The sequence below is a fragment of the Artemia franciscana genome, chromosome 4 (assembly GCF_032884065.1).
Source record: "Artemia franciscana chromosome 4, ASM3288406v1, whole genome shotgun sequence".
NCBI lineage: Eukaryota > Metazoa > Arthropoda > Branchiopoda > Anostraca > Artemiidae > Artemia > Artemia franciscana.
The window spans coordinates 6,257,581-6,266,866 of record NC_088866.1 but is presented as its reverse complement, the minus strand read 5'-3'; the positions used below and the strand labels follow the sequence as shown (position 1 = coordinate 6,266,866).

The 9,286-nt window shown below is 35.4% G+C and overlaps 1 protein-coding gene across 1 annotated transcript in view; it reads right to left on the bottom strand.

Moving 5' to 3' along the window:
• Nucleotides 1–281: 281 nt before the first annotated feature.
• LOC136025913 (helicase domino-like) overlaps nt 282–9,286 on the bottom strand; it is a 144,374-nt gene continuing 135,369 nt past the window's right edge. The window contains exons 24-26 of the mRNA XM_065701977.1: nt 6,563–7,597; nt 3,670–3,834; nt 282–470 (exon numbers count right to left, since the gene is read on the bottom strand). Coding sequence (XP_065558049.1) covers nt 414–470; nt 3,670–3,834; nt 6,563–7,597 — 1,257 coding nt within the window. The 3' untranslated portion in view covers nt 282–413. The remainder of the gene's footprint in view (nt 471–3,669; nt 3,835–6,562; nt 7,598–9,286) is intronic.

The window sequence follows — 9,286 nt, the reverse complement described above, 5'->3', positions numbered from 1 at the left end:
TCGAATTTTCTTTACCTCTTTGGAGTGGTAATATACGAATTAGTGGTAATAATATTTGGTAATATATAAAAAAGATAATATAAGATGGGTAATATCGAATGTTCTTTACACTTTAGACTGGTAATATCGAATGTTCTTTACCTCTTCAGGATGAAACACACGAATTGGTGGTAATAATATTTCTGTTAGTTACGCAAAAACTATGGAACAATATAATTTTTTCGTACTCGATTTTTATTTCTTGCAAACAGCTACTTCCTAATGTTCGGTAAAAAATAAAGTAAAACAAACGATTTTATTTTTTATCATTGCAGGAATTCATACAAAAAATTTCTTCAAAAAAGTATATTTTTTGACTAATCAAATACTCCTATCTTTGATGCAAAGAGACAAAAATACAACTAAATATTTCCTCATTCTTCACCAGTTGTGGATTCTTCATTCTTTTGTGGGATTGTCAATCTCACCTCCTAAAAAAGGAAAACAGACTTAATTTTGAATCAAATCTTTTCTATTCATAAGAGACACCTGTCAAAAATCAAGGTTTTTCGTAGCCGTCACAGATAGGGTCGTAACTGACATTCTCCAACTTCCGAAATAAAAGCCAAAAACAGTTTGCTAAGCTGCTCCTAAAGGATAACTCACAGGGACGTATCTATAATTTGTTGTTTGGGAAGGAGGGGGTAAAAAAAAACTTAAAAACAACACATCAACTTACATGCATTTTTATTCATTTTGTAAAGGCCAAATGAAAATTTCAGTGTAGGGAGTGTTCAAACCCAGTTACCCCCCCCCCTAGTAAACCACTGGAGGGACATATTTGTCGGTCACCAATTGCTTAATAAAGCATTTTCCGCGTAAAACCAATTACGTATTCCTGTTATAATTTCTCTAGTTGAACACTGTTCAAATTTTAAGCGTAAAATTTGAGACCAATCAAAGTCAAGATTTAAAGCATAGTTTTTTTTATTAATAATTAATTTTAATAGCAACAAATTATTAATAATATATTTAATGCAAATTGGAAAAGTTGAAAGATGCAAAGACATAGTATTAGTTGGCCGCATTTGGTAAATAATTAATATTTATAAAAGCTTTTTGCAATTTTAAATTTCAACTTTTGTAATAATATTTCTTCAAGGAAAAATTTCAAGGGAAAGTACAAAATTTATTCTCTTTTTTTTATCGATTTATTTTTACACTTGTAAAAAAAATTGGTTTCGCTTTTAACATTATGTTTTACTGACTACAAAAAGCCCTAGATGTAGTGATTTAATTTAAAATGAGCCGTTATGCAGCTTTCTACCCAGTGCCTTGATAGCACTGAAAACGCAGCCGATAGGACATCATGACGCATGTACACAGAATAAAACCCAAATAGACTAGAAAATTCTAGCCTATATCTTTTTCAGTAATTATTTTCTTATAATATTAGGCAATCGTTCCTACTTTCTCAGAGAATTATGGGACAAAACGTAAAAGACGTTTGGAAGAGCTCTGTGAACGACAATACATTTTTGCCTGGCAGCACTTTTCATGGACCGTCAAACATTATTTGGCACGTGAAGAAAAAAAAACCTACTAATCAAGGCCCTATCCAGTGGAGGATATCCGGTTTGAACAAGCTTCCTAAGTTCTTTCTACTTTGTAAAAGAAATTGGTGCCCCCCACCCCCAAAAAAAAATTCTGAAGACAGCTCATACCAATAAGAGAAGCGAGCATCAGCTCTCTATAAATTTAATGTTTATATATGGTTTGTATACGGGGTATTATTAGAATTGTCAATAAGGACTTGTCGTACGATTCCATCGAGTCGAATTCGTCGATCCATGTCACCGCTCATGTAATTTTTCTTTTTATTCAGATCCAATCTCAAAGCACCAGCAACTGATGATATACAGCTAATTAGGACAATCATACTTTTTCAATTTTAAACATGTATCATATCTTTTCTTAAAACAATAAAAATATACTCTGCTGCTGGGTCATTGCACAAAGCGACAGTACCCTGAATAAAACTCTCTTTTGGGCAGGGCAATTCCCTGCTGTGGGTTGTCCTGAGAAGCAGCACTGCATTTCATCAGCTTAGTTGTGTTGGATATGAGCTTTGGCAGCTCTTCAGATTTACATGAAATAATACATAGGTATAGCCAGAAATTTTCCTTACTTATTTGAGGGCAATAACATTCTACGTATTGTATGTTCTGCATTCCACTATTCTATGTTGAACAATGTATTCTATATGGTATCGCACTTTATGTTGTTCAATTATATATTCTACCCTATGTATTGTATGTTCTGCATGTTAGTATTATATTACTTTTGCATGTATTTTATGTTCTTTTATATTTTGTTCAATTTTATAATTATATTCTATGTTATATATGGTAATATCCTATGTTTTTTCATATACTCTATATTTTCTTCTATTCTAAATTCTATGTCATCAGGGGAGTAAATGGCTATGGGGAAGGGGCAATTGCCCCCTCTAGACCCAAGTTTGACCCTAAAGACCCCAGTTTGCCCCCTCCCACATAAGGCCTCAGTCCCCCAATACCTCAGTTTGCCCCTCCCCCAGGATTATGACGAAATTACGCCATTGTATGCTAGTATTCTTTTTTCTCTATGTGTTCTATATCGTATTATGTGTTCTATTCTATATTGTATCCTTTTATGTATTTTTATTCCTAAGGAATAATCGATTCCTTTTTATGTATTTCATGCTATGTACATTAGTATTTTATGTTTATTGTGTATTCTATTCTATATTGTTCAATTCTAAATTCTATAGTAGGCTATATATTTCATGTTATGTATGTTAATATTTTATGTTTTTCTATGTCTGTTCTATTTTGTTATATTCTATAATTCTACTCTATACATTCCATCTTACATGCTAATATTCTGTTTTTTTTCTTCTAAATTTTCTACCTGTTCCATACTGCTCTATTATATAATTTTCTTCAATGTAATCTATGTTATGTATACTAAGATTCTAAGTTCTTTATTAATGTGGTTCTATACACGGATACCCATTTCTTGAATGACTACTTTATAAACAGATCCTGTCAAATTAGTTTAAACATGGAAGCCTAAAACACTCCTAGACATTGCACCTTTATTTGGAACTGCCTCCCGAAGGGTGTTATTCCCCAAAACACCCATCTTTTGAAGTCTTTTCTAACGAAATTTAACATATGCATTTTAGGGGGAAATATAGGTACACAGTTGGTACACTAGGCGTCAGCTTTTTAGTGGCCGCCTTGAAAACTGAAAAAAACGACCTATTTATAATGTCAGGATTTATCTAAGAACAATTAGCTAAGCACGGTCATAAAAAAAACCCCAAGAAACATTGACTTGAAAAATAAAACTCAAACAAGAAAAACAGGTGGAAACAAATTTCATAATTTGAACTTTTTTTCGTCTAGAAGCAGGGGCGAATCTCCAGCATTTTTATTGGGGAGGGGGACAAGAGGGGTCCATATCTGGATATTCAAGGGACATGGGACATATAATAATTTTTTTCTCTACATTATTGAGGGAAACTTCCTCCCCTAAACGACGCCCCTATAAGGAAAATGTCCATAAACCAAACCAAAAACATTACAAGGTAAAGTCCCGAGACAAAGCAGTCCTATGCTAAGTTAAATTTAAGATTTAACTTACCTGTGTTACAGGGGCGAGAATTGGAGTGGGCTGAGCCTTTAAGCTAGACACAGGTTGTAGAGTTGGAACTGACGTTTTGACAATTGTTGAAGATGAAACAAATCGGCCAGCTTGGTCAACTGTGATATTTGGGGCAACAGGACGCAAAGACGGAGCAGAAACCAACTAAAAATTTATTAATGTCTTAATTAGGTAATAATTTTATTTAATTAAATATTCGTTAAGTTTATTAAAACCTTAATAATATTTAATATAAATATAATTTACCAATAAAATATAATCAGTCTATAGTATTTGATAATCTTAGCTTTAATCGTAAGTTTATTAACTTTAATGAGTTAATTTAATTAAAACTTACGCATAAATATTTGCAGGCCGTTACAGTTTCTCTACAGTTACAATTTAAAATCATCTTTGAGTTACATAGTAAAAAAAAAAGCTACATATGCTACATGCAAATATTTTCATATTGATCATCTTAGGTCCTACACTTGCAATTAAAAAGTGGACCCATCATTGCTATAATGAAAGAGCGCTTAAGATGGCTTGAAGCTTAAGACGGATAGGCTTCATTCTAAGGTTGGCTACCATCTGGGACCAAACATAGAGCAGGAAGGTCATGAACGGGGTAAGAAGATATCATACTGAAGGATTTAAAGAAAATTGAAACTCCACGTGAGAGGGTAAAGAGTAAAAGTCTGAATAGATCCGTTGGAGAATGGACGTGCACAGCTGAGCCAGTCTCAAGCAGCTTGATGTGGTAGTAAGTGGTTAGTAGTAGTCAAGGTCTTATTCAGGAGGAGGGGGTTAGGGGGTTTGACCCCCCCCCCCGAAATGTTTGTCCGACTTGTAACCAAAATGAATTTAAACAAATCTTTTACGCGTTTTTTGTATCCCCCCCCCCATAAAAAGCTTTTATATCCCCCCCCCCAAAAAAAAAGATTATTAAATATGGTTTTCTGAAGGATTATTTCAATTTTTTAACGATTATTTATTCAGATTTATTCAACATTTTATGAGTTTAAACTAATCAAATAATTTTTTTCTGAAATGAAAAAAAATGTTAAAAAAAACAAGAGCCAAGAGCTCATATGGTATTTGTGACGAGGTCGGAACCTAAAATTAGACTCGGTACTAGAGTTATCGATTTCATTGTCCTAACACGTCAAGAAGCACCGAACTCGCCAAAGTACTAGAAATCCTCCCAACTCCCCCAAAGAGAGTGAATCCGGTCCGGTTATGTCAATCACGTATCTAGGGCTTGTGCTTATTCTTCTCACCAAATATCATCCCGATCTCTCAACTCTAAGCGTTTTCCAAGGTTTCCGGTTTCCTCCTCTAACTCCCCCCAATGTCACTGGATCCGATCAAGATTTAAAATATGAGCTCTGAGACACGAAGTCCATCTAAATATCAGATTTCATAAAGATCCAATCACCTATTAGTAAGTTAAAAATATCTCATTTTTTCTAATTTTTCCGAATTACCGAATTGTGTCCCCCCCAACTCCCCCAAAGACAGCAGATCAAGTCCGGTTATGTCAATCACGTATCTAGGACTTGTGCTTATTCTTCCCACCAAGTTTCATCCCGATCTCTCCACTCAAAGTGTTTTCCAAGATTTCCAGTGTCCCCCTCCAACTCCCCAAGAGAACTGAGTTGCGAGATCCTTTTAAATATCAAATTTCATTAAGATCCGATCACCCGTTCGTAAGTTAAAAATACCTCATTTTTTTCTAATTTTTTCGAATTTAACCCCCCCCCCACTCTCCCAAAAAAGAGCGGATCCGTTCCGGTTATGTCAGTCACGTATCTAGGACTTAGGACTTGTGAATATTCTTATCGCCAAGTTTCATCCCGACGTCTCCACTCTAAGCGCTTTTGAAGATTTACGGTTTTCCCCTCCAACTCCCCAAATCACACTAAATCCGGTTGAGATTTAGAATGAAGGCTTTGAGACACGAGATCCCTCCATATATCAAGTTTCATTAAGATCCGATCACCTGTTCGTAAGTTAAAATACTTCATTTTTTTAATTTTTCTTAATTAACCGTCCCTCCACCCCCCCCAAGATGGTCGAATCAGGAAAACGACTATTTCTAACCTAATGTGATCCCTGATATGCCTGCCAACCTCCCTTCGTCTTAGCTTATCTAGAAGTGCCCGAACTAGCAAAACCGGGACCGATAGACAGACTGACCGACAGAAATTGCGATCGCTGTATGTCACTCCGTAAATACCAAGTGCCATAAACATGGATAATCACAGGAAAAGAAGGAAGAAAAAAACAAACCTGAGAAAAGAATGACTCAGAAAACACAAACAGTATAAAAAAAAAAATATTACACAAAGCAATTCATAATGTTATAACTATATTTTAAATCAAAATAGAATACTTTACATTTCTGATTATATAAATTTCTCCAGAAAAATGCAAATAATACAGTATTAGGAAATTGATAAAAGTGAATAAAAAAGTTTTGTATATTTTCTTTTCCATATTTTTTTAAAATATACGTTTAAGTTTCATGTTCTTTGTGAAAGATAGGATTTGAGAGAAGGACGATACTGCTGAACAAATACTTTCAGGTCTGTATATTCACCAAAACAGAAGTAGTTTGGTAAGTAGACAAGTTGTAGTTTGGTAAGTAGACAAGTGGTTTAGTAAGCAGAAGTAGTTTGGTTAGTAGACAAGTAGTTTGGTAAGTAGACAAGTAGTTTGGTAAGTAGGCCAGCCGTTTGGTAAGTAGACAGGAAACAAGTAGGAACCCTCAGGACAAAATTTTCTCCTTTTTTGGTGGGGGTAAGGGGGCTCAGAATTTTGTGAAAGAGGGTAAACTAACTTGTACACTGTCCTCACAAAACAAAAAAAAAGACTGAAAAAAAGGACTAACTTGAATTGTTTGACGAACAGGCTGCTGACCACTTCTGGGCTGAAGAGTGACACGAGGCCCTCTGACAACCTGCTGAAGCATTGACACAGGAACTCTTTGCGTTCCTTGTGAAAACTGAACACCCAGTTGAATACTACTCCCTGGTGTTCTAACACCAATTGTCTGTGCACTCTGCGCTCTTTGTAATTGAGGTCTTTTATTCTGAAAAGGCTGCTGAATCGTTATTTGTCTAGGAGTAGCACCAAGCGAAGTAGTACGAACCAAGCCAATCGTTTGGGTACGAGCCTGTGGCCCCTGAGATACGTTAGATAGGGTTGAGACAGGGATTGTCATTGCTCCAGCACTTATTGTAGTGACACCTGACTGTTGACCTTTAAGAATAGAGCCAATCTGAGTGCTTGAGGTCCCAGAAGACCCAACTTGAAATGACTGCATCCCTGACGAAGTATCTGTGATTACAATCTGATTTTGAGATGCAATTTTCTGTGCCTGCAAAGCCTGTTGTCTCTTTAGCAAGGCAGCTACTTCCGCATCCGCCACAATTGCTCTGGTAACACCTTGTCCGGGTTTAGTCAACACTAGCTGTTTACCTTGAGACCCAGGCAATGTAACAACTCTTTGTGTTGTACCTGATGTCCCTGTTGTTTGCACTGCAACATAAGTTGTAGAAGTCGAAGCAGCTGTACTCGATGAAACAGTTGTTGCCTGAAGTCTTTTAGCTCTTAACAGTTGGAGTTGTGCAGGGGTGAGTGAGCGCGCACTTACAGTTGTTGTTCCATTTTTTGAAGTGGAGATTGTGTTTAAACCGGCAATAAGTTGCGCAGCAGCTTGCATTTGTGCTGCTGTAAAGCTAGAAACAGGTACAACAACACTGTTTCCTTGGGGTTTGGCAACCGTGGCGGTTGTTTGTGGAGCTGAAATACTTTGAGTCTGAGTTGTTTGCGTCAATCCAGGGCTCTGTGGGTTGGGTTGCAACGATGAAGCTCGTGATGTAGGTGTTGCAGCTGCTGTAGCTTCTACTACTGCTGATTGAGCCTAAAATAAAACGCAATTACGAAGTTTTAATCGTATAATGAAAATATCGAAAGTGAAAACATACACACTATTGAAATTAATCAACAAATAAATAAATATTCGAAAAAAAAGCGAAAATAGTGTTTCTTAGATATTACTATCAACCAAACATTATGAAATCTAGTGTAGAATATTCAATATAGATTGGTTATGGTTTAATTCAAAAGTTGCCATTCAACATTATATAATCAAATAGTTGTTTGTACTTCCCGATTGGAATAAAAATTTCTAATGATTAATTAAAATTATTCAATTTCAGTTAAATTTAAATTTTTGACCAATTAAATTTTCCTTGTGAAGACTGGAAAATAATCATTCCGAAAGTATTTTCTTAAATAAATAAATGGCTATTTTAATAAACAAAATTAAAACGATTATTAAAGAGAGCGCTTCAACTTCTCTTAACCAAACACAAGAAAGGATGATGTGGTTCAAATTTTCTGCCGTTGATATTATTCTTTATCTAAAAAATTAAAATGGTGAGTCAGGTCTAAGGGTAGGTAGGTCACATATGCTATAAACTTTGCAGAGGAATTATCCAAAGTACTCGTTTGAACAATTGTGTATCAAACATAGAGCTGTAAAAAAAAAAAAAAAAAAAAAAAAAAAAAAAAAAAAAAAAAAAAAAAAAAAAAAAAAAAAAAAAAAAAAAAAATCACTTGTCCTGTCTAGGGCTATAATAAAAAGAAATGAGAAAGAAGATCGGGGATTGATCCATTATTACTAACTAACAGGTTAAAACTAACAATTAAAACTAACAGAAATTATTACGTCAATAGAAGATAATGCCCTCCTCAGCACCTCATTTTTCACGCTAATTTTTTTTAGTACTGTTAAAAAAGCTCTCTATTGTTCTAATTAAACGACCTTTGTGTTTCAGGAGTCGTTAGTAAAGAGTTGGGACAAGTAATAAACTTTTGCCTACAGAGCGAGGTGTTGAGGAGGGGGAGATCCCCTCAGGGACTAAGAATTTTTTATTCGTTTGAAGTTTTAGTGTTCTCCTTTCTTTGAGCTGAAAAAAGCTATTTTTTATTTAATTTCTGGTCGCTTTTTAAAATACTACTACTACTACTACTAATAACTCACTGCAGCACCAAGCCGCCTGAGGCCAACACAGCTACGTACGCTCCTCCTCCAACCTAATCTATTTAAAGCCTCCCTCTTTACACCCTCCCAGGAAGTTCCCATTTCCTTTAAATCTTTATTTATGACATCCTCCCAACCAGGATACCAGGAAATCCAGCTCCATCTCCAAGGAAAATTTTTCCCTAAGAAAAGATCCTCTAGACCAGTGGTTTTCAAACTTATTTAGACACTGTACCCCTTTATATCCGCAAAATATTTTAGGTACCCCTTCTCAGTTACCGGTACTAAGTAAACAATAGCTAAAATATAAATAAAATTGTCAGTCCTAGAGTAATAACTTTTGCGTACTCCCAAGGGGTACACGTACCAGTTTGAGAACCACTGCTCTATACGATTCAATCCCGACAAAATTAATCCGGGCAATTACGCTTTCAATCTTCAAACATAAAATCGACTCAGCAAAGAGGAAGCAAGACGAATAAAAAGAAATTCGTATAGGAATTCTGGCAGATTCCCCCAATACAAAAATTTCCCTGCAAAGTTTACCTCCCCCTCCCCTGAAAA